This window comes from Strigops habroptila, chromosome 9, assembly GCF_004027225.2.
Source record: "Strigops habroptila isolate Jane chromosome 9, bStrHab1.2.pri, whole genome shotgun sequence".
NCBI classification, from domain to species: Eukaryota; Metazoa; Chordata; class Aves; order Psittaciformes; family Psittacidae; genus Strigops; species Strigops habroptila.
In genome coordinates, this window is record NC_044285.2 from 436,262 (window position 1) to 459,759 (window position 23,498).

Consider the following 23,498-nt stretch of genomic DNA (forward strand, 5'->3'; position numbering starts at 1 on the left):
GCACGGGTGTGGACGAGCAGTGACCCTGCCATGGCTGGACAGGACACCCTGGCTGGAGGTGAGGTGGTGATGGTGGTGGGGACTGGGTGCTGGTCCCCTGGGAGCTCTGGAATTGGGTGCGAGTGTCTCCATCCCCATGCAGGAGGACCACAAGGGATGCTCCAGAGTGTGGGATCATGGGCAGCACTTGGGGTCAGCCAAGACTGTTTCCCTCTGCCCTGCTTGGTGCCAAGGACCCCCGTGGCAATGTGAGGGGCTTGGGGAGAGCAGTGGGGATGCAGTGAGCAGCTGAAGGGGGAGGCAGTGAGCTGAGGTGGGAGCTGAGGTGCAGACACTGTGGAACGGGGCTGGGAGCAGGGCTCCAGGGGACACCGTGTGTGACCTGTCACCCCGGAGGCCCCCATCCCCGGCTGCCTGTTGCAGCAGGAAGGGGCCATCCAGCCGCAGACCCCATGGGGAACACCAGCGCAGAGCCCCCCAGCAGTGTGGGCTCCCTGCAGCAGGGCTGTGCCTGGAGCCCCCCGGCCGAGGGGGCTGAGGAGCCGCTGCGGGTGCCCACGTTCTCGCCCGCCGCCCAGGCGCGCGTGGCCATCACCTTCGCCCTGTTTGCCCTCTCCGCCGGCTGCAACCTGGCGGTGCTGCGTGCGGCAGGGGCCCGGCGCGGCGCCCGGCGCTCCCACATCTGCCTGCTGCTGCGGCACCTCGCTGCGGCTGACCTGCTACTCACCGTGGCCGTGATGCCGCTGGACGCCGTCTGGAACATCACACTGCAGTGGCGGGCGGGCGACCTGGCCTGCCGCCTCCTCATGTACCTCCGGCTGCTGGCCATGTACGCCTCTGCCTTTGTCACCGTCGTCATCAGCCTGGACCGGCAGGCCGCCATCCTGCGCCCGCTGGCCATCGCCCGTGCCCGGAGCAGGAACCGCATCATGCTGCACATCGCCTGGCTCCTCAGCGCGGTGCTCTCAGTGCCACAGGTACCTAGCGCAGGGCTCTGCTCTGGCTCATGCCCCACGGAAGGCGCCCACCCAGACCCTGTGCCAGCTCCCGGGGTGCCCGGCTGGATTATTCCCAGGGCCGCTGCTGCTGTGAGCCCTGCAGGACAGGGATGGAGAGGGCTTGGAGGAGAGGCAGCCGAGTGCCCTCATCTCTGTGTGCCCTGATTCCCTGGGAGTGGGGAGCATGTCTGGTGCAGGGGTGACTCTGGGTTCCACTCCGATGACCAGGATCTGACCCTGTGGCTCCAGTGGTCCCTGGCTCGGATACTGGTGTCCTACCTTAGGGAGGCCTGGAGCCCCTGGGGAATGGGCTGCCATCCCACCTCTGCTTTGCCTCCAGCTCTTCCTCTTCCGCACGGTCACAGTCACCATCCACCCCCTGCACAACTTCACGCAGTGCACCACGCTCGGCAGCTTTGCCCAGCCCTGGCACGAGACCTTCTACAACATGCTGGGCTTCACCTGCCTCTTCCTGCTCCCACTGCTCATCATGGTTTGCTGCTACACACGCATCCTCCTGGAGATCTCCCGGCGCATGGGCTCCAGCCTCTGTGAGTGCTCGGGATGCCATGACCCTGTGCCCAGGGGCTCTGCAGGGACCCTGGGATGGGGAGAGCAGGAGGGAGCCCTGGCTGAGGCTGTGTGGGGACCCCCCAGCCCTCCCTCAGAGCATGGGGTCCCCATTCCAGCCAGGCTTCTAAGTGTCCCCTGCTCATGGGTCATGGTCCCCCCCAGTCTCCTCCCAGGACGCATCACTGCGGTGCTCCAGGGACAACATCCCGCGGGCACGGCTGCGCATGCTGAAGATGAGCCTGGTCATCGTCTCCTCCTTCATCCTCTGCTGGACCCCCTACTATCTGCTGGGCCTGTGGTACTGGTTCTGCCCCCGGGCCATGGAGAAGAGGGTCTCGCCCACCCTTGCCCACATCCTCTTCATCTTCGGCCTCTTCAATGCGTGCCTGGACCCCATCACCTACGGGCTCTTCACCATCCCCTTCCGGAGGGGCTGGGGCTGCCCCTGTGGGCACAGGCCCAAGCCCCAGCCGCCCTCCCTGGCCACCAGCTCCTTCCACTGCTCAGCCTCGTCCCCGCCGCAGCAGCGGGAGCTGCCCGCTGGCTCCGGCTCCTGCCACAGCAGCTCCCTGTGAGGGGACACAGCCCCGTACCCATGGGGACACCCCGGGGTGCTCAGCTGGGGGAACAGCAGCAGTAGGACAGGTCTGCCAGGGATGGGGGGGGCACTGCTTCTCTTGCACCCCAAAGCACCTCTGCGGGCGGTGGGGCTGGCGTGGGTGCCCCCCAGTCCCCTCTTTGTGCCTGCCAAGCGCTGCATGGCAATAAAGCGCCCCATGGCCACCTCCTGTCCTGCCTGCGTCCCTGGTTGAGCTGGACTGGGGTCCCCAGAGCCCTGACCCCCTGGCCCTGGTGTGATGGCTGGTCTGGAGCTGGTCCTGGCTGCTCCCTCCCTGCCGTGGGGTGGTCCCAGCGTGGAGCAGACCCCAGAGTGTCCAGCAGGTTGTCCGGGGCTGGTGCTGTGTCTCCGCAGCGGCTCCTGGTTGCGGTGGGGCCCATGGCCGCAGTCCCCGGCTGCCTGCAGCCGCCTTGCACCCGCCGCGGCCCCGCTCCGCACGGGAGCTCCTGGCTCCCGCTGAAGGTCGTTGCGAGGCCCCGGGGCCCGGCTGCTCCCGGCTGCGCAGCAACTGCCCAAGGCCGGCGCTGCCGCAGGAGCCTTGGGGAGGGCGAGCGGCAGCTTTGCCACAGCCAGGACTGAGGCAAGAGGCTGACTCCAGGCGGTGTCTCCGGGGCTCCCCCTTTGCTGCGGGGGGTCGCTGGGCTGCCCGAGCCCCTCTATCCCCACTGCCAGGCGGGACCCAGGCACAGCGGTTTGCCTGAAGCCACGTGTCCCAGGAGCAGTGCCCAGTACCGGCAGCGCAGCCGCGGTCCCAGGATTTATTGGGAAGTGGCAAAGCAAAGCACCAGTGGTGCTGCTCCTGGGGGCCTCTGCCTTGTGGGGCTCCAGGGAATGCGGCTGCAGTCCCAGGGGCACGGGGGGTCCTTGCTGTGGCTGGGCAGGGATAGTGCCCGCTGCTGCTGGGCAGGGTGAGTTGTGCAGGGGGACAAGCCCCAGGCGTGGATGATGTAAGTATGAAAATATCAGTCTGCAAATACTTAAAGGGGTGACAACCTGGAGAGGGGCTTTGGACAAGGGCCTGCAGGGACAGGCCAAGGGGAATGGCTTTAACCTGCCAGAGGGGAGACTGAGATGAGCTCTCAGGCAGAAGCTCTTCCCTGTGAGGGTGCTGAGGCACTGGCACAGGGTGCCCAGAGAAGCTGTGGCTGCCCCATCCCTGGCAGTGTTCAAGGCCAGGTTGGACACAGGGGCTCGGAGCAACCTGCTCTAGTGGAAGGTGTCCCTGCCCGGGGCAGGGGGTTGGAGCTGGATGAGCTTTGAGGTCCCTTCCCACCCAAACCAGTCTGATTCCATGATCTTGCATGGGGCATGCCACATGCTCCTGTGCCAGAGAAAGGCCTGAGCAATACTTTACTCTGAGGACAGGGACTTGCAAAGCAACGGGAACCACAGGAACCATCAAGTCACAGGAATCACCAAGCAACAAGCTCCAACTGAAACCTCGCCTCTTTTTATGAGTCAGCAGCTCCTGAGATACTGCTGTTGGCTTTGTCTCTACCCTGGGGCTCTTTCCCCCGTGCTCTGACACTGCACTAGTTTGGACAAGGGTCTGGAGGGTTGATGCTGGTCCAGGACACCCACCTGCTCCCCCAGTGGAGCTGGAGAGCAGACACAGACCGGCCAGGTGAGGGAACAGAGCAGCAGGGTAGGCAATGCTGCCGTGGGAGATGATGCTGGGGGGACCTGCCAGGGGATGCCTGTACTTGGGTGACTGTTTCCTACCCGGCTCAGCAGTGTCATGGCATCCCCTGCTCCCTGCAGCACCCTCCCCGCAGCAGCACCTTGCAGAGCACGAGGTGACCCAGGAGAATGCTGCTGCCCGCTCCCCGTGCAGCTCAGCTTGGCGTGGCTGCAGCTCTAGGTGCTGGTGCTGCCGCTGCTGGGGCGCTTCTCGGTGAAGAAGCTTTTGAGCAGCAGCACTTGCCCAATGCTGACCACAAAGAGGATGAGGGTTTCCCCGACCGACCAGTACGAGACCCGGCCGTTGAGGTCCTCGGCTCTGCTCCGGTCCTGTGCTTCCCGCAGGCGGTAATGGGTCTGGGAGTCGATCACCGTGTTCAGCGCCTCGTGGATGGTGACGCAGGCAGACTCCATCTGGGGAGACAAGCACGGTCCAGCGCTCCTGCTATGGCATGGCGCGGGCCAGGGGGGCTGAGGATGGTGCTGGGACACCCAGGGCAGGACAGCAGTGCCCTGAGCTGCTGGGTGTCTGCCAGCTGAGCTCCGCTCAAAGGGGCAACGCTGGAGACTTCCCAGGGAAGGGACCCCACCGTGGGCACCACAGCACAACTGAGAGGCGCTGGGGGTGGGCCCAGCCCTGCTGTGCTTCCCGTATGTGGGATGGGAGCCAGGTGCTCCAGCTGGGGAGGTTCAGACCCAGAGCAGCCCCCCCATCCCTCCCTGAGAGCAGATGTGGCCTGCACGGCATGGGGCGGGTGGCTGGTGGTTGGCACTTCTGCATTCGGTACAGGGGAAGGGGGATGAGCCCCAACCGCTGTCCCCTGGGGCAGTTTGGCCACAAGCGGGAGCTGCGGTGGGACCTCTCCCCCATGGCACCGTGCAGTGACCTACCTGTGTCAGTGCGGTGACACGGTTGCTCATGTCAGGCAGGATCGGGGGCTCGTCGCCCACCTGGAAGTCAAAGTAGACAGTTTTGTGGGAGAAGGTGGAGAACTCGTTGCTGAAGCAGAAGGTGTAGACGCCCTGGACTTCGGTACGGTGCGGGAAACTGTCATACTGCTTCTTGGTCTCCTTGTAGATCGTCCTGCCGTTGGGGTCCTCCACGTAGCAGTCCACGTCGTAGTGTCCCCCGGTGATCACCTGTGCAAGGAGATGCAGCAGCACATGCCAAAACCTATGGTGAGAGCACGCGCTTGTGCCCATGGCTCCCATGGCTCCCATGGCCAGCCTAGGCTGGGGGAGCCCTGGGGAAACAGCACCCCGCGGGGCCCACAGCTCAAGTGGGGTGTCCACAGCTCAGGCAGGGTGCATGGACAGGGCCCAGCCGTGGGTCAGGGGCTGCTGGGGCTGCTGTGGGCACATCCCAGTGCTTGCTCCAAGACAGGCACCACTGGGCATGAGAACAGGGCTGGGTATTGGTCCTGGTGCAGCGCGGGGGGAGATGGGAGCTGCATGGAAAAGGTGCAGGTGCAGCCCTGCCTGGGGCTCTGTGGGACATGGGCAGGGGCACAGGGCCGCGGGTATGTGCAGAGGGTGATGGGCACAAGCAGGGGCAATGGTGTGGGCAGGGCAGGGACGTGGGGCTCGGGGGCTAGGTAGAGGGCAATGGGCACAAGAAGGGGCAGGGGTGCGGGCAGGGGCACAGGCAGGGCAGTACCTGGTAGTCCAGCGTGAACTTGAGGCCGCGCTCCAGCTCCTGGTGGAAGCACTGCCGGTCGCTGTCGGGCAGCTCGAACGTCAGCTCGGTGCCGCCGGCCCGCAGCGCGCCCAGGACCGACACCAGCATCAGCACCGGCAGCGCCCGCATCCCGGCCCGCATCCCGCCGCTCCCGCCCCGCCTGACGTGGCGCGCACTCGGCACCGGCGGCGCTTCCGCTGGGGGCGGCTCCAGCGCCACCTCCCCGCCCCCGGGGCCGGGCAGCCGCGGCGGAGCGGCCGGTACCGCGGGACCCGCCGCCGTCCTCAACGCGGCATCGCACCAACGTCACCCGAGAGCCGGCACCGTCCTGAGCGCCCTGCAGTGAGCGTGTGGGAGCGCTGCCCGCGTCTGTTCCCACGGGAGAGCACGGGAAGATCCCGCGGGTGACCCGTGGCAGGCTGAGAGAGCCGAGGGTGTTCAACGGGAGAAGAGAGGGGTCGGAGAGACCTTAGAGCAGCTCCAGTGCCTAAAGGGGCTACAACAAACCTGGAGAGGGGCTTTGGACAAGGGCCTGTAGGGACAGGACAAGGGGGAATGGTTTTAACCTGCCAGAGGGGAGATTGAGATGAGCTCTTAGGCAGAAGCTCTTCCCTGTGAGGGTGCTGAGGTGCTGGCACAGGGTGCCCAGAGAAGCTGTGGCTGCCCCATCCCTGGCAGTGTTCAAGGCCAGGTTGGACACAGGGGCTTGGAGCAACCTGCTCTAGTGGAAGGTGTCCCTGCCCGTGGCAGGGGTTGGAACTAGATGAGCTTTAAGGTCCCTCCCAACACAAAACAATCTGTGGTTCTGTGACCCAGTTTCTGCAGACACCCCATCCCAACCGCTGCCCAAAAGCACCAAACATTGCTTTAAAAAAAAGAATAAAAGACAAACACAAAATATCAGCGTATTTAGTAACGAATGGAAGAGGTGAACAACAGGATTTAAAATTCCACACTCTAAATTATAAGACAAACATCACTTACAGCGCAAATATGCCTGAAATTCAATCTGACTTTTGACCTAAAGTAGAAACTTTAAGGCTGTAAAAATATAACCACCACCACCCCCTACCCCCCCCCCCCGCTTTGCTCTAAGCAGCACGTTTAAACTTCAAACACTTCCAGAGAACACTCCTGGGCTGTTATAGCCAGAGCCTGGCACTGCCTCGTGCAAAGTTCTGCAGCAGCCTGTTGAGCACCGGCTCGTGCCCTGGGCAGGGAAGCGGCTCCTCGCCAGCCACGTCAGACGGATGGATGGACACACGGAGCGTGTGTGGGTGAGGCAAGAGCTGAATCTGCGCCAGCGGGTGTTGAAGCGCCACTGCCCGTGCAGTGGTGTCAGGACACGCCAGCCCTCGCTGGGCTGCAGACCCCAGCGCTCGCTGGGGCAGAGGCGCAGGGCCCTGGGCTGGTTCCCTCTGTGCCACCGGCTCCATGTGGTGGGTTCGGCAGAGGCTGGCAGCAGCTATGGCACCTCCAGCCCATGGTCCCTGTGGTGTGGGGGACAAGCAGAGCTCCCTGCAAGTGCCTGACTGAGGCTGGGGCACTGCGATGCCTGGTCTCGCTGCCCTGATGCTGCAGCACTACCTGTGCTGCTGGTGCAGGCCCAGTCCCGCGGTGAGATGCCACATGCCCTGTCTGCAGGGCAGGGCCACCAGGTCCCCAGCACCGGAAGGGAGCTGCAGTCATACCCCCACCTCCAGCCATGCAGGCGCGTTTGCTGGCTTGGGCTCATGCTGCACGGGGATGGGGCTGTGCAGAGCTGCTGCAGACCCCAGCATTGGGCAGAAGCTCCCCACGCAGCCAGGAGCACTCCCAGCCCTGGAATTCAGTGCTTGGAGCTGCTCAGTGCAGTGGGAAATGCCCCTGAACCTTGGTCACTCCAGAGATGGAGACAAACCCACTCCCAAGCCAGGCACCAGCCTGCAGCGGTGATGAGTGAGCTCAGCCTCTGGAGTTTCAGTGCTTGGAAGCCTCTGAGGTGGAGAGCTGTCTCCCCCTCCAGCACGGCGAGGGTACCAATACATTCAATTGCTAGGAAGAGGTGTTCCTGCTCTTTCAAGCACACCCAGCATTAAGCTCTTCCCCCTGGCAGGCACTTCACACACTCATCACCCCACGGCTCACTGGTGTGCGGCTTCACACAGGTTTCTGTGTCTGAATGAGCCGGGTGGAAGAAAAGTGGATTATAAATAATGAGAAATAAGTGACCTGCAGGCAAGAGCTGGTGTGTGAAGCTGCATGATCTCAGGTGGTCTGGGATTGATCTGTCAGCTCATCACTCCTGGGGAAAGGTCCAGAAGTGACTGGAATACAAGAGAGGCTCCAGCTGCCTGGGCCGGATGCCCGGTCTCCCCGCACAGCTCTGGCGAGTGGGAGCAGGAGCCTCCCAGTTGAGCCCCTGGGCACGGGTCTGGTCCCTGTGGCCACCAGAGCCTCCTCAGAGCCAGGTGAGCTGGGAGCCATCATGTTTCTGTGGGGACAGCACTGGTTTGGTGACCTATGGGGGAAGCAGATGGTGATGTGGCTACTGGGCCGCTATTTCCTCGAAATCGGAGAGCTGCCGCATCTGCTCTGCCTGCATGGAGTGCCTCCGGAGCAGCTTCCTTTTGGCTCGCAAGTCTCCCCACCTGGGCGAGCTGGGAGCGAAGGGCACCAGAGCCTTCAGGCCAGCAGCCAGCGGGGAGGGGGCTTTGCTGCTGGAGCCGATGTCGGGGATGGGGGGGTTGGGGTTCACGTTTAGGGGGGGCAGGTATCCGGGCCTGCTGTGTGCGATGTGGTCCAGCAACAGGGTGCCGGAGCCTCTTCTCTCCAGCAAGCCGGGCGGCCGGCGCTGCACGGGCCCGGGCGAGGTGCCGGTGATGCTGTCCAGGGCGTCCCGCGAGCCGTCCAGTGAGGCCACGTGGGGCCCGCTGAGCCTCCTGCGCTCCCCCGGCCCCTTCCCCTCGGCCGGGCTGGGGACGCCGCAGAGCTGGGGCTCGCCGTCGTGGTGCTCAGCGCTGAACCGCCGCCAGCGCAGCGCCGCGGCTGGGCCCTCCGGCTCTGTGGGCACCGTGCTCCTGCGGGGCAGGCGCTGCAACGCGGCCGGGCTCTTCTCGAAGGCTGCCTTCCTCAGCGGCACCCTCAGAGCCGGGTCATCCACCGGTGGGAAGAGAGATGGGTCCCTGCTCCTACTGCTGCCACGGACAAGAGGAGCCTTTTTGGAGAGCGAGAGGTCGCCAATGCCTGTGATCACCTCCTCGTCCGCACCCACCTGTGTGTCATCATGGTGTGTGGAGGCCGCCAGCACCGAGGGTGCCACCAGACCCCACGGCTCCGAGCGCAGCCGCTTGAGCCGAGGCAGCCGGGCTCTGTGGGCTGCCCCCGTGTGCTGCCCCGGGGAGGGCGGCTCATTGGCACAGGGGTTGTCCCCAGGGTGCGACGGGAAGATGCTGCTCTCCTCCTCAGCAGGGGAAGGTGCTGAGATGGGAGCTTTTGGGTGGGTGCTGGAGGGTGCTGTGCATGCCTCAGGGGAGCCTCTCTCCTTGAACTCCAGCGAGGGTGGCATGTTCAGGTACTGCTTGGCCGTCTTGGTGCCAGAGGCGGATTTGTCCATGGTGATGATGATCACCTCCTTCCCTTTGGCTTTGCAGGCATTCAGGAGGTGCTGCAGCACATCCTTGTCATTGGCATTGATGGCGTGGACCAGCGCTGATGCTCCCGAGTGATCCTCCAGGCTGGGGTCTGCGCCGTTCTCCAGCAGCAGGGACACCACGTCCCCACCAGCGCCACGGATGCAGGCGTGCATCAGGGCTGTTTTCCCGGACTTGTCCTGGATGTTGGGATCAGCTCTGTTGTCCAGCAGGTACTTCACCATTTTGGGCTTGCTGATGCTTTGCTGGTCAACGTGCTTGGTGATGCAGGCCACCATCAGGGCCGTCTCCCCTCTCTCGTTGCTCTCGTTGATGTAAGCCCCCCCTTCCAGCAGCAGCCGGGTGAGGCGGAGCCGCCCGAGCCACACTGCCTTCAGGAGGGGGTTCCCCCCTGTCTCCAGCTCCGTCACCTCATCCATGGCACCGGCCGCTGTTTACTGGTGGGCAATGGCAGCGTTGGCTGGCAGCTGCAGAGGGACCATAAGGAGAGGTGAGGTTTGGTGCTCCTCAGCCCGGCTCTCCCCCCTGCCCTGCCCTGCCCTGCCCTGCCCTGCTGCAGTGCCCTGTGCCCGGCTGACCATGTCCAGCCCCACACTGTGGAACCCCAAAGCCACCTGCCCCACACACTGGGTCTAGTGGAATGTGTCCCTGCCGATGGCAGGGGGTTGGAACTGGATGAGCTTTAAGGTCCCTTTCCAACACAAACCATTGTGTGATTCGATGACTTGGCTGCCAGGGTCCCAATTGACCTTAATCACCCTTAATTGCCCTGAGGAACTCAACTGAGACCTCCACCCATCTTCCTGGCCCCCCTCCCTCCGCCCCTGGGCTGGGGCTCTATTTAAATGCAGGCTCAGTCCACACCAGTCCTGGTGTGACCTGTGAAGGTGCCTGAGGCTCTATCTACTCTGTCACACCAGCTCCTTCACTGGATTTCCCTCGATTAACCAGGACCTGACTCACAACCCTTTACCCTGACAGTTGCTGTTGATGGGACCAGACATGGACTCATCCCTGTCTCATCCCAACCTGTGCTGTGGTGGTCCTCAGCTTGTGACTTGTGTCTCCTCACAGAGCAGCTCTGCTCTTGCAGCTTCCTGCCAGGACACCTTGGTTCATCTTGCCTTGGTCTTCTCCAGCTCTGCTGCCCCGGTGGCCATGCCGACATCTGCCTGGACACACCCAATTTCCCCAAGTGCCAGAGCAATCCGGGCAGTCCTGACCCTGAGGTGGTTTCCACCAGGTTCTCTAGGTCCTTCGGCTGGTAATGCAGAGCCCACTGGAGACAGTGTGAACATCTCCCACGGCTCCTTGTGCTGAAGCCACCATCTCTGCTTCCTCGCTGCTGAAGCTGTGGTCACACTGTCTGTAACCCGGTGCTGCTCGATGGTGGTGCGAGCTGCTGCTGGAGGAGCAGCTTCCACTCCCGGCAGCTCCGCAGCAGCCTGGCTCCGGAACATCAACAGGCGCTTCCCTGGCGCTGGCTGTGGGGAATTCGGGCAGGTAAGGACCCAGCCATGGCACACGACCCGAGCACCCCATGGCCCTGCTGCCTGTGTCCTCAGGCGCAAAACTCACCCCTGGCAGCTCCGAGACCTGGAGGGCTCTAGGCAGAGGCAGGGGCTCGGAGCTGTGCTGGAGGGACCAGCAGAGCCCAGCTCCAGGCATTCCGGAGACAGACACGGCCCCGCCGCCTGCCCCAGTTCCACCCCTCGGGCCGTGCCCAGCGCTTCCCGGGAGCATCCCCCCGGAGCCCCCGCCGTGGGGCACCCGCTGCGCTGCGCTCCCCGCCTCCCGTGCCCGGAGAACCGCGGATCCCGCAGCTCTGAGACCCGCTGTAAGTGCTCGCACCGGGACGTCCCTCGGGGGGGCCGCGGTTGCTCCCCTGCGGTCTCACCTCCGGGTCCTCGCCGCTCCCCGGTGCCGCCGGAGGGTCCCAACCCTGGGGGCAGCCTCGTCCCTTTCAGAGCGTCGCAGGGGCCGGCGACCGGGGAGAAAGCAGCGATACCGGCAGGTCCCCCCAGCCCCGCCGGGGCCGTCCCGGGTCCCGCTGCCTCGGTGCCGATCGTGAAGGGGATGGAAGGGGGTGTTGCCCGCCGCGCCCTGCCCGCTACCTGCTGCCCGGTGCCGGTGGCCGGTGCGGGGTTACCCGGCCGGTCTCCTCGGTGCCCCCGCCCGCATCATCCCCCGTGTGCGCTCCGGGCGCTGCGTCACCCGCCGCTCCTGCCCGCGGGGATGGGGGGGCGGCGCGTCCGCCCCCGGTGGGTGCGGGGAGCGGCGGGGGGGTGTCCGTGTGTGCACGTGTCCGCGCCCACCCGCGCGGGGGTGTCCGTGTTCGGGGGGGGGTGTGTGCACACGTCGGGGGTGTCCGCGTGTCCCTGTGCATGTGTATTTGCGTGTGCCCATGTACAAGGGGTGCACGGGGGTGTCTGCGCAGGGTGCCCATGTCCCTGTGGGTGTGTCCGTATGTCCCTGCACACGTGTGCTCATGTGCAGGAGGTGTCTGCACAGGGGTGCCCGTGTCCCTGTGTGTCTGTATGTCCCTGCACACGTCTATTTGTGTCCATGTACAAGGTATGCCCATCTGTGGGCACCGTGTATGTGCCCATGCCTATATGTCCCTGCACACCTGTATTTTCATGTGTGCCCATGTACAAGGTGCACCGGGATGCCTGCACGTGGGTGCCCATGTTCCTGTGTGTCTGCGTGCCCATGTGTGGGGGGAGCCACACGTGTTCCCTGGTGCCAGCGTGTGGCCAGGCACCGAGGGATGGCGTGTGCTGGTACATGTGTGCTGCTGGTACAACACCCTGGTACACGTGGCTCTGGCTTATCGGATTGCTGCTGCCTGTAAGGGTGTTTGTCATGGCACTCTGAGATGAGGTTGGCAGGAGTGGGAATCTCTCTTGTGATTGCTAAAATATAATCTAAAATTGCAGCCTTCTTTGGTAGAAGTTGATAACAATAACTAGAGCCAGCAGAGAAATTGCCACATTAGCAAGCATTTAGGAAAACCTTATGGCAGCTTTTCTGCGATCTCCAGGAACACCAAGACTTCTGTTTGCTGAATTGGCCCAATAAGCCCTGAAGATGCGTGTGCATTTGTTTCAGAGGCCTCTCACCAAACACCTTCGTAACCTGGGCTTACATAAACAATTGACTCGGACTCCTGAGAGCTCTCCTCTCAATTAAGAAAGTGTTGGCAACAAGTGGTGGGATCTAACATCCCCACACCCACAAGGGACCTTCTGCTTCTGCTGACCCTGCCATTCCCATTAGTTCTCATCCCTGTGCTGGAGCTCAGGCTGGTTCCCAGCAGCGGAGCTGGGCTCTGCCATGGTGCTGGGACCCCTGCCCAGGGCTGGATGCTGATGATAACCCACCCTCTCCACAGGAACGGTGTCTGTGTTTGCCTTCTGCTTCCTCTTGTGCTGAATAATTCACAGCGAGTGATTAACGGAGGTGCCCCCCTTCCTCTCCCTTCCCCTCACACATGATCACAGGTTGCGTTTTCTCTTAGTTATTCATAATGATCTGCTGAGTCAGTCTGTGCTGCTCCTCAGGCTGTGATTTGCTCCTGGATGATTCACTGTGGGATCTGGGGAATGTTCCTGCTCCCTGCCCAGGGACCAGGGCTCTGGGTGCTGCACACCCTGCAATGGGCTCTGAGTGTGACCTTCAATTGCCGTGAAAGTGAGGTGGGATGTGCCCAAAATGGGAGATGGTTAAATGGGTGATGGGTTAAGTAGGAGATGTGGTTGCAGTGACAATGATGGGGGCTTGGCTGAACCCAGGGACATGGAGAGACCCTTAGGATGTGCCATCTCTGTCATCTCAGCTTTAACCCCACTGTCCTTCTGGACTGAGCGTCTCTAGGTCACCTCTGCTGTGGGACCACATCAGTGTGGCTTGCTCTTTGGTGTCTGTCGGCACAGGAATAAACTTTGGTATGGTCAGAGCCCTCCAAAGCCATCAGAGCGAGGGAGACAGGCAGCAGAGGTGGGCCTGGGAGCTCGTTTGCTGTCCATAACCCACTGCAAGGTGCCTCTGGGTGCCAATTTCTTCCCATGTCCTTGCCAGAGCTCCCAACAGGAGAAGCTGTCCCAGCCAAGTGCTAATTTGCCTGCTGCAGGAGCACCTCCGGATCTGCCCCAGCACCGTCCTGGCTATGCAGAGCCAACATGTCCACCTACCTTCATTCTCCTCGTCTTCCTTGCTGGCATCTGTGCCACCCCTGAGGATGCCATGGCAACAGGGCCAGGAGGAATGGCTGCTGGAGGAGGAACTGCAGCTCTGGTGAAGGGCTCTGAGCCCTTAGTTTGATCCTCAGTGCTGCTTGGGGGCTGCAGGATGGTGCCTGAACCCGGATGGCTCAGGGCAAGACCAGGAAAGATGTGGTTTTGTGGGTGCCTGGGGATCCTTCTCCCCATGGTGCCTTCCCCCTGGACAGGGCAGAGAGCAGCAGAGGTGACACAGTGGTGACACCAAAGAGAATAGCAGTGATGTCGAGTGCTTTGCTGGGCCACTCCAGCAGTATCTCACTACAGACAAGCTGTTGGGCAGCTTTCATGCATCTATTCCAGTTTTCTGGAGTTATAATTAGCCTGGCCCAGCCCAGAGGAGGAGGAAGCTGCTTTCGGCTGCTTGTTGGGACTGTAGCAGCCCTTTGGGTTTGTGTGATCCCCAGGGGCTGTGGTGATGCTTGAGGAGGCTGAGGGTGCAGGCTCAGGGCAGGGTGGCAAGGGGCAATCCTGGCTCCTTGTGCTTCCAAAGCTCTGGATGAGCTGCAGCACAGGCAGCCATGGGCAGGGACCGTCTCCCCTGTTGCGGGCTGTTGGTGCTGGCTCTATTTTGGGTGCTTTGCAGAGCAGTGGCGAAGGCTGCGCGCAGCTATTCCTGCCAGCTCATCCCTGCACAGCCTCTTTTTATAGCCACGCTTCCCAGAGGGATGAGCGCAGGTGATGGGGAAGCTTTTGGTGCCAGCATTCCAGAGGGGACCAGCCAGCTCTGCCACCCTCCTGGGGCATGGCCCGTGTCTCCTGGGCATGGGGGGTCTGTATCCCCACTATGGGGCAGCTGGGAGTCCCAGTCTCTGCTTGCCCCGTGCCTAGTGCTCCAGGAGGATGCTGCAGTTGTGTCACTAATTAGGGCTGATGGCAGGTTTATGAAGACCAGGGTGGGTTCATCAGCCCTGCTGGTGCTCCTCACAGGGGTCTCATGGCGGGGTGGCCATTCCCACTACATCCAGATGTTTTCCGTGCAGGACCAAAGCTTGGTGCAGGTTTGCATCTGCTTTGGTGTTGACTCCGATTTCTCAGGCTGGACAACCTCAGCGCTTCCCTTCTTGCTTTTAAAAGTAGGTCCGAGCCTCGGGGGGTCCTCTGCACACCCCCCGCACCCCGAGCAGCGGGGCTGGATGGGGCGGGCAGGTTGCTGGGGCTCGGACATGCTGCTCCTCTCTTCCCATCGCTCCTCCCGGGCAGGGCCGGGTTATCTCCGGTCCCGGTGGGGCTCTGCCCAAAATAGCCGCCTCCTGCCGGTGCGTGTGGAGGCAGGAGCGGCCGGTGATGCAGCGCTTCCCAAAGAGCAGCATCACTGTGCGCGGGGCCGAGGTCTCTATAGCAACCGCGGTAAAAATAGTGCAGCAGCTTTTAGGAGCTGTCAGGGCCTGGCGGGGAGAAATCCTGGGATGTGGTCTTTGGGGAGCAGGGGTTCACTGAGGATCAGGGCTCACCACGCTGATGGGGGCTGCTGTCTGTGCCAGGGCTGCTCCAGGGAGAGAGCGCAGGACGTGGGGCTCGGGACATGGACATGGCAGTGCAGAGCCATGGGCTTTGGTGGCCTCCTCCATGTGCTTTGAGGACAGACTGGTGGGGACCAGCAGCTCCATCCCTGCTGCAGAGATGGTGACCACATGTGGAAATCCACTTGTCTCCCCTTTGCCGGCGCATCCTGGGGCCTGGCTCGGCCAGCACATCGCTAGCAGGATGAGTCTGGCATTGCTTCACCTTCCACTTGCAGAGCAGCACAAGGCAGGCACTGCCCATCCCCACCCCGAGACTTCAGTGCCCATCTCCTGATCCAAGTCTGCAGCGTGAACAAATTTTAAACCCCTCTGTAAGGAGGAGTGCTGGGAGCTGGGTGGGATCTGGGCCACTCTCCATCCTCTGCTCAACAGTGGCTGCACTAATTAGACTCTGACTCTAATAAGCTGTGTTAAGGCCTGGCAATAGAGGTGCTGCTGCCGTGTGTCACTGCACAGCGAGTGCTCCTCCTTTGCTGATGACCTGCTGGCATTTTGCACAATTAACTCAATGTGCTGGCCCCTGGATGGCCACAATTCCCAGCCCTCAGATCCTGACCCTTCAGCTCCAGGGAGGGGAGCTCCTGGCTGTGGGACCAGCTGGGATGCAGGCTGGTGGGCTCAGGGAATGCTGCTGTGCCAGGACTCTTCCTCCCTGGCATGGAGTGGACAAGAGGCTGGGGGCAGCCCTGGGCACTGGGATTTCCAGCCCCACTTTCTCCATCGCTGGAGCTCTGGAGGTGAAATCCACTTCCCAAAACCCTTCCTGTTCTCTCTTATCCTCTCACATGGGGGTGGGAATGTGTTTTGAAAGTGTCCGTAAAATCACTTCGTCAACCTGCTCCTATCCGTGCGGAGCTGTGTGCCAGGGAGCTGTGTTGCCTCTGGTGAACCTGTGCTGGGGGTGCAGCACGGAGCCCCCACGGGTGTCCTCACTCCCCTTGTCCCCTGCTCCCCTCACCCCTCTCCCATCCCGCAGCCGGCGGTTGCCCTGGCGACGCATCCTCCCTCTCCCTGCACTTCCTCCTCCTCCTTCCTTTGCAATCTACGCATTCCCGCACCTCCGCGCTCTTTCACTTCCATCTCGACTCTACTCCAGAGATTCTGCAGAGAATCCCTTTGGATTGAAAGGCAGCTCCAGGTGCTGGGCTGGAAAAACACTGACCCTGGGTAGGGGGAAGAGTTGCTGTTGTGAGCTGAGGATGGTTGTGTTGCTGCAGGGTGAAGAAGCACTGCTCCATCCCACTGTGGTGAAGGTGTCCTGAGTCCTTCCCAAGCTAGGGGCTGTCACAGCAATGCCACCCGCTCCCTGCAGCCACAACCCCGGTGGGGTCTCAGGGGCTGGGACGGGGTTTGGGAGTCTATGGGTGATCCTTGGTGATGGTGTTGGGTGCTGGAGCCTGTGATGGAGAGTGGTTCACACGGGTGCTGCCGAACCCACCAACTCCAGGAGTTCACAGGCAGGCGCAGGAGGAGCCGAGTGTCGGTTCAGTCTGGAGCCGTTACTCACCAGCTGAGTGCAGGGGGTGGAAGGAAAAAGCCACCTGGCCTGAGGACAAGGGGTGAAGAGGCAGAGGTGAAGCTGGGAGTGCACATGTGAGCAGGGGAAGGGATGGGCTGGTGGTGCTGGCACCTGCATCAGAGCTGTGGCACGTCTGCAGCCGTGTCCAGAGCTCAGAGCCTGTGGGGGCTGTGGAATTACTGTGGTGAGAGAGGCACAACTTGACCTGCCTGAGAACCCCCGCACTGCTCGGGGGTCAAATGTGCTCCGGGTCTGGAAAACAACTGTGTGGTTTGAGGTGTCCATGTCCATGATGTGTCCAACGCACTCTGCATCCTCTGCCCTGGCTGGGACACGGTGCTCGCTGCGTCCTCTGCCATGGCTGTGACTTGCTGTGGCTCCTGGCAGGTGAGGAGGTGCTGGGCGGAGGAGGGAGATGATTTGAGTTTGCATTACACAGAGCGCTTGTCGGAAGAGAACTGATCCGTATTTAACAACAGAGCCCTGCAATAACCTGCAATTACCTCTGCGCCGGGCTGTGGGGGTGGCTCTTCCCGGCACGGCGGCGCGGGAGCGCATCTGTGCAGGGGGTGCTGCGGGACGGGGGGTGCTGTGGGATGGGTGGGTGCTCCCACCATCCGCCCCCATTGGCCCCCCCTGAGCCCCTCACCCCTGTGTGTGGCTGTTCCTCCTCTTCCTCCTTCAAGGATGGCCCTGGCACAGCCCTCACCACGCCGGCAGTGTTTGCCGAAGGGGTGTCCTTGGTCTCTTGGTGACAGGGACATTTTGTGTCTGGTGGGTGGAGGTGGGTGAGGAGCGCTGGAGCAAACCCCCGTGGGGCTCCGCAGCCACATCAGCATCATGTTCAAGGCCAGGTTGAATGGGGCTTTGAGTAACCTGCTGTAGTGGAAGGTGTCTCTGCCTGTGGCAGGGGGTTGGAACTGGAGGAGCTTTAAGGTCCCTTCCAACCCAAACCAGTCTGTGTGATGGATGGTGAGACGTGCAGCGCCGCATCAAGGAGCTGCATGAGGAGGGCTTGGGCCGTGGCACACGCGTGTTCCACAGCCATCCCTTGCCCTGTGCCACGGCTGCCCCAAGGGCTGCAGCAACTTTAATATCTCTCTGCTGAGTGAAATTTCCTGGTTGGGCTTTCATGTCTGCCGGGACACTTATGAAATATCCGGATTCAGGTTTTTCTGAAGAAGTGGAATTTCCTATTCATGGATTTAATATAGGGGCTACGTGCTCTGGGAGGGAAGCGGCTGCAGACCGGGGCTGGCTCAGCCATCGCTGCCCATCCGCGCCGACACCCCCCGGCTGCGGGTCCTGGCTCCGCTCCCCATCACCCATCGCCAGGGCTGGCGCTGGGGAATTCGGCTGCCTCAGTAGTTTTCCAGCCAGCACTAAGCCGTGTTTCACGGCTCAGCACCCCCCTGCCATGGGTGAAATCCAAATGCACAAGGACAATCCACGGGCGCTGTGTTTGCAGAGGGATCAGGTGAGGTCCCAGCACTGAACCCCTCATGCAAAAGCAGCCGTGAGAACGCAGACATTTGCCCCCAGCCCCTTTGTGGTTCCCAGCAGCTCTTGGCTCTCTGCGCAGGGAGGAATGCCGGGAGCACCCCGGTTCGCTCCCCTGGACCAGCTCATGGGGATGCTGAGGAGGAACCTTCTCCTCCCACCTCATTTTGGGGCTCACCGCAGCCTCCCCACATGCTGGGAGCAGCCCTGCCTGGCTGAGGACTAGGGGGACTGTGCGTGGAGCAGTGCTCTGCCCCCCGTCCCCTCCCTAGTGGGTTGGGGGGGTGTCACATACAAGGGCAAGACCCTTGTGTTGGTGCTTTGCCTCCAACAAACTGAGTCTCTGGTCAGGATGGGGCCTGGGCTCTGGGAGCTGGAAGGTCTGGGCAGGAGGGTCCCTGAAGCAGCACCAGCGTTTTGGGGTGCATCCGCATGGAGCTGCCTCATCCATGTTGGTCCCTGTCTTGATGTCTGTGCCTGGGAACTGAGGGGATTTGGGGCACCCACCTCTGGGCAGCTCCAGGACCCCCCCTCCAGCTCCTGTCACTGTGAGGGGTGTGCAGGGAGATGTGGGAAGGGGCTGCCTGTGCCAGTGTCACAGCGCAGGTCCCCATAAAGGTGGTGACATTCCTGGGAGCCCCGTGGTGCTCTGTGGCTGAGGAGAATGCGGGGGACCCAGGGCAAGGAAAACAAGGAACTGGGAATGAGAAGCAAATCCCGGGAGGTTTAGAGCTTGGTGGGACACGGCTGCGCCCCAGCAGCACCCCAAGGCTGCGTGTGAGCAACACGGGGCTCTGCCAAGCAAACCCCCTTACCTGGTGCTTCACTTTGCTTCCCCGTGTCCCGCTTCGCTCCTCTGGCACTGGGCCCCTGCCATCAGCTGCAGGTCGAGCCGTGCTGCAAGCGCTCACCTTAAAACCACGGAACATTCGGAGTAAGTAATGTTTCATGTGAACAGCCCCAGGCAGGTACAGAGCACAGGAGCTTCACACACCCCAATCATTTCTTACTTTTGTAATGACTCTTTATGCCCTTTCCAAAGGATTTCAAGCTGCCTCCACCAGGACACGAGCGATCGGTAACGTGCCAGAGCCGCGTTCCAGCTCCCGCGTACAAACTATCTCAAGACCTCTTAAATAACAGTGTTTTCCTGCAGGACAGACCTGTTGGAGATGCTGAAAGAAAACAAGCCCGGAAGGAAGGACGGGACCTGCCGGCTCTTGGGTAAAGCAAGATGTTTCTTTAACCCTTGAGTTTGCTTTGTTCTTGGTTTAAGTTAGAGTCCCGCATCCCAGCTGGGACAGCCTGGGGACCGCTGGGGCCGATGTGCCAGGACGATGCTCGTGCCGCTCACATACCCTTATCAGTTCTCCGTCCAACAGTTACAGTGAAGAAGCTGGGCTGGAAAAGTGATAAGGAGATGAGAGTGGCCTCAGGAGACGTCTCCCCCTGGAACTTTAGAACAGAAAACACAAGAAGCTGGAGCAATAATGGGCGAGGTGGAGGTTTGGACATCACCGGTTGACTCTTCCCGCCGGTCGCGTGGTGTGTCTGCAGTGGGGTGGCAGCACCTTGGGTGCCGGTCGCCTCTGCCCGTGCTGCCCGCAGCGAGTGCCCCGCGCCCGCGGCTGCGGCTGCTCCAGCCCCACGGACACTCCCCATTCCCAAATTTCATAAGCGCAGTCCCCTCCCTGCGGGGAGGGACTGGCCCCGGCGCGGGGGGGACCTCCTGGGTCGGGCTGTGTGCAGAAACCAGAGGTTGAGCCAGGCACATTCGCCTGACACTGCAGAAAGGCACTGACAGCCCCTGCCTCCCCCCAGTGCTGCGGCAGGGCCGGGGGTGCCCCAGTGCCAAAGGCAAGAGAACCCCATTGTGGGTGGCTGGGAACGGTCCATTACCACATCGCTGCTCACTTTACCCACTGTACATGGGGCCCTGTGCCATGGTGCCACCCCATTCCATGCCGCACGGCAGCTGCCCCTGTGTCACCGTGTCCCAACCTCTCCTCTTGTGATTCCTCCCCTCAGGGCACTCGAGGGCAATGGCATCAGGGAAGTTGCCCAAGGCCGGTCCAGCCCGTTGGGGTGGGTCACCTGTGCATGCACCTGCTCTGCATCTGCCAGGGGGCTTCATCCCACAGCACTCCAACCCCTCCTGCTTCCACCTCCAGCGCAGCCGAGGAATCCGGATCTCCACTCCCCAGCTTGGGCATGTGAGCGCTTGCCGCAGCCGTCGAGCCGCCCAGGGAATGGTCCTGCTCCAGGACACTTGGGTTGAACCGGAGATTCCCCTGGCATGAGTCAGTGGCACACAACCCCGGCCTCATCCGGAGCCGCTGCCGGGGCGATGTTAACAAAGCCTGCAGGAACAGGTAACCCCTGCTCTGTGCGGGAGCAGCGGAAGGTGCTGTGGCCACCCTGGCTCGGATCCATGCAGACCTGCAGCTTTGGCTGTTGGAAGAAGCCACATTCAGTGTCTGACTCTGCTGGAAGGTACAAACTGTCCCATACAAACCGTCTGCGAACAGAGGAGCAGGGAGAGGACATTGATGTTTTCCTGTGTCACAGTGAGCCCCACCGCAGCCACCCGTGCTTCCTAGTGGGGGGACATGGGTGACGGTGACAATCACATCCCCACTGCTTTGGATGGTGGGGAGAGACATGGGGGTATGACAAACCTGGGGTAGCACCACAGGGCTGTAAAGAGCATCCCACTAGTGCAAGTGGTGCCGAATGAGCAGCCCCTGCACGGCTGTCGCTCTTCCCACCCGGCTGTAACAGGTCTCGGAATTTGCCTGCTTTGGAATTTGCTGTTTTGGAATTGCCTCGTGTGCCAGGTTAGCAGGAGGCTCAGTTTGGAGCAGGTTGAGTCCCACAGCATTGCTGCTGGCTCTGGAGGCTCTCACGGCATTCCCAGCCATGCCAGGACTGCGGCTGGGTGGGAAAGCACGTTGGACTCAGCCAGACAGAGCCTGCGGGCCCGGCTCCGGCCGAGCCAAGGCTTTCATCTGTGTGAGCGGCCAGTGGGCAAGCACAAAAAGAGCGAGCAGCCACACGTCCCGTGTTGCTTTTGATAATGATGTAGCTGAGCAGATCCCAGGGATGTGAATGTTTGTGTCAGAGTAAACAGGGCTCGCTCCCAGAATGAGGGTCTTTCTGGAATCAGCCGTAGAATGGTTTGTATTGGAAGGGACCTTAAAGCTTGTCTTGTTCCAACCCCCTGCCACAGGCAGGGGCACCTTCCATTAGAGCAGGTTGCTCCAAGCCCCTGTGTCCAACCTGGCCTTGAACACGATGCTGATGTGGTGGCAGGGGGGTGATGTCCCCCAAAGAGGGGCAGAAACGGTGCTGGGGTGTCCCATCCAGGTTGCAGTTGGTGCTGGCTGATGCCTGGTGCCCACGGGGCAGAATCCCTTTGGCAGTGGGGCAGGAGAGCTCAGGGCACCCTCCAGGAGTGGGGCCCAGGCTGCCGTGGGGCTGAGGTGTGGGACCCGTGGGGCCCCGTGCGAGGTGAGCTCCCTTCGCTGATGCTCCTGTCTGTGGGTATTAGTGCTGAGTGTCCTCCCCCCACATACCTGTGTTATTAAATAGCTCTTGGACAGAGGGAAGTGAGCTTCCTGCTGCTGCCCTCCGGAGAGGGGAGGGAAGGAAATTGCAAATACCTCCTGATGCCCTCCCCCTTTCCAGTGGATCCTTTCTCCAAAGCCGCTGGACCCTCTGGCTGCCAGGGGGGCCCTGGCACTTCCAGTGCTAGATGCTGCAGCAGCCTCATGTCCAGCGGGTCCCTGGCGTGACATGCCCGGGCTGGCAGCGGGCTAAGCCTGCTCTGGGTGGCCCTTCCTTGGCAGGAGGTTGGACTGGATGATCTCCTTCCAGCCCTAATGGTGCTGAGATCACCCCGGCTGCTGTGCAGCCACATGCCCCGGTGCGGTGCCGGGTGCGGGGTGCCCGCGGTGGCAGTGGGGCTGCATTGCCTGCGCACGGCCGCTGGGTGTCACCTGCAATATGGGCTGTGCGGCGCTGCACGGCTCACGCAGCCTCTCGTATAGCTCCTCGCACGGCTCCTGCCCGGGCCTGGGCTGCAGGAGCGATGGGGGCTGCAGAAGGGATGGAGCTGCAGAAGGGATGGAGCTGCAGGAGGGATGGAGCTGCAGGAGGGATGGGGGCTGCAGGAGCGATGGAGCTGCAGGAGGGATGGAGGCTGCAGGAAGGATGGAGCTGCAGGAGGGATGGGGGCTGCAGGAGGGATGGAGGCTGCAGGAAGGATGGAGCTGCAGGAGGGATGGGGGCTGCAGGAGGGATGGGGGCAGCAGGAGGGATGGAGGCAGCAGGAGGGATGGAGCTGCAGGAGGGATGGAGCTGCAGGGGTGATGGACGCTGCCCATGGCGGTGCCCGGTGCAGGGCACCAAGCCCAGCACCCCCTGGGCTGCAGCAGGGCTCTCATGTGAGCCAAGAGCCAACTGACTTGACTCTGACTCTGCTGGCACCGCAGAGGGTGGCACCGGGGGTCGCGGTGTGACACCCCAATGTGTCCTGCGCTGTTTCCTCCCCGCTGCTGCTGACACATCCACACTCCTTCCCCTAGCTGCTCTGCCTCATTATTCCCTCTCTGCTCCTGCCAACACGTTTAGGTTTGATTTACCACTCGGGATTCCTGGCTTCTCTCTGGCAGCCCCTGGAGTGGGAAGTCGCAGTCCCGAGGGCTCAGGAAGTCCCTGGGCTGCTCTGGAGCAGTGTTTCCATGAGGAGTTGGTAAGAACCACAGAATCACTACATCTGTAATGACACGACTGCAGGTACAACAACACACTTCCATTTGGTGTTTTTTCTCCCTAGAGAGCAAATTATTCATTATTAAGCTTCATTTTCACATCCACATCGTTCTGCTGTTGTGGGATGCAGCCCTTCCAGATCTGAGATCACTCACTGAAGGAGCTGCATGTAAAACTGCTTTCGGTGTGGGTTCTGCACAGAGGCACTTTGGTAAAGCACCAAACCCAGGTGCAGAGCAGGTCTCATTGCACTGCTCTGGTGAAGGGGCTGATCTCGGGGTGCTGGGCTGGGTCACCCCATTGGGCTCACAGGGGTGGGAGCTGCAGGAGCCTCGTGCCAGCAGCAGCTGCCTGATGCTGAGACAACACGTGTGGGGTGACAAGCGCCTGTCCCCAAAACTCTCTCCTCCTGCACCCCGCATCCATCCCACCACCCCGGGCTCTCCCTTCTCACGGGGGCTGGGGCTGCTGCGGCACATACCCCGGTCTGGCACATGGGAGAGGCCCCGCTGCTGTGTGGCACATCCATCCCTGCGCTGCGGTGCTGCCCAACCCGGGAGGAGATGGGCAGGTCCCGGCTCACTGCCTGGGACAACTGCCCTGTTCTCCCCGCGGATGCCACCTGCGCAGGCACTGTGGAAATTAGCCCCCTAACAGCAACTGGACGTAGACAAGCCGGGAGCCTCTGGAAGGCTGTTTGCAAGAGGATGCTGCGTGATG

General features: G+C 61.9%; 4 protein-coding genes across 7 annotated transcripts; 2 read left to right on the top strand and 2 right to left on the bottom strand.

Moving 5' to 3' along the window:
• Positions 1-420: 420 nt before the first annotated feature.
• LOC115612950 (putative gonadotropin-releasing hormone II receptor) lies at positions 421-2,353 on the top strand. The gene is made up of 3 exons (XM_030497875.1): positions 421-977; positions 1,339-1,549; positions 1,734-2,353. Exons 1-3 carry the CDS (start codon positions 453-455, stop codon positions 2,144-2,146), a joined length of 1,149 nt encoding a protein of 382 aa, XP_030353735.1. The 5' UTR covers positions 421-452; the 3' UTR covers positions 2,147-2,353.
• Positions 2,354-3,615: 1,262 nt separating this feature from the next.
• On the bottom strand, positions 3,616-5,863 carry TMED3 (transmembrane p24 trafficking protein 3). The gene is made up of 3 exons (XM_030497879.1): positions 5,528-5,863; positions 4,762-5,010; positions 3,616-4,284 (listed from the first exon to the last, which is right to left on the bottom strand). The coding sequence occupies exons 1-3, from the start codon at positions 5,687-5,689 to the stop codon at positions 4,048-4,050; spliced, it is 648 nt and encodes a 215-aa protein (XP_030353739.1). The 5' UTR covers positions 5,690-5,863; the 3' UTR covers positions 3,616-4,047.
• Positions 5,864-6,443: 580 nt separating this feature from the next.
• ANKRD34C (ankyrin repeat domain 34C) lies at positions 6,444-11,406 on the bottom strand. 2 transcript variants are annotated; one of them, XM_030497877.1, is made up of 3 exons: positions 11,295-11,406; positions 10,210-10,664; positions 6,444-9,647 (listed from the first exon to the last, which is right to left on the bottom strand). In XM_030497877.1, exon 3 carries the CDS (start codon positions 9,597-9,599, stop codon positions 8,076-8,078), a length of 1,524 nt encoding a protein of 507 aa, XP_030353737.1. In that variant the 5' UTR covers positions 9,600-9,647; positions 10,210-10,664; positions 11,295-11,406; the 3' UTR covers positions 6,444-8,075. The 2 variants fall into 2 exon arrangements, with proteins under 2 accessions (XP_030353737.1, XP_030353736.1); XM_030497876.1 differs by having other exon boundaries at positions 11,078-11,406.
• LOC115612953 (CASP-like protein 4A1) lies at positions 10,516-21,604 on the top strand. 3 transcript variants are annotated; one of them, XM_030497881.1, is made up of 3 exons: positions 10,516-10,683; positions 19,162-19,229; positions 20,034-21,604. In XM_030497881.1, exons 1-3 carry the CDS (start codon positions 10,567-10,569, stop codon positions 20,281-20,283), a joined length of 435 nt encoding a protein of 144 aa, XP_030353741.1. In that variant the 5' UTR covers positions 10,516-10,566; the 3' UTR covers positions 20,284-21,604. The 3 variants fall into 3 exon arrangements, with proteins under 3 accessions (XP_030353741.1, XP_030353740.1, XP_030353742.1); XM_030497880.1 differs by lacking the exon at positions 10,516-10,683 and adding an exon at positions 10,693-11,017; XM_030497882.1 differs by lacking the exon at positions 10,516-10,683 and adding an exon at positions 10,693-11,017 and having other exon boundaries at positions 20,177-21,604.
• Positions 21,605-23,498: the final 1,894 nt, after the last annotated feature.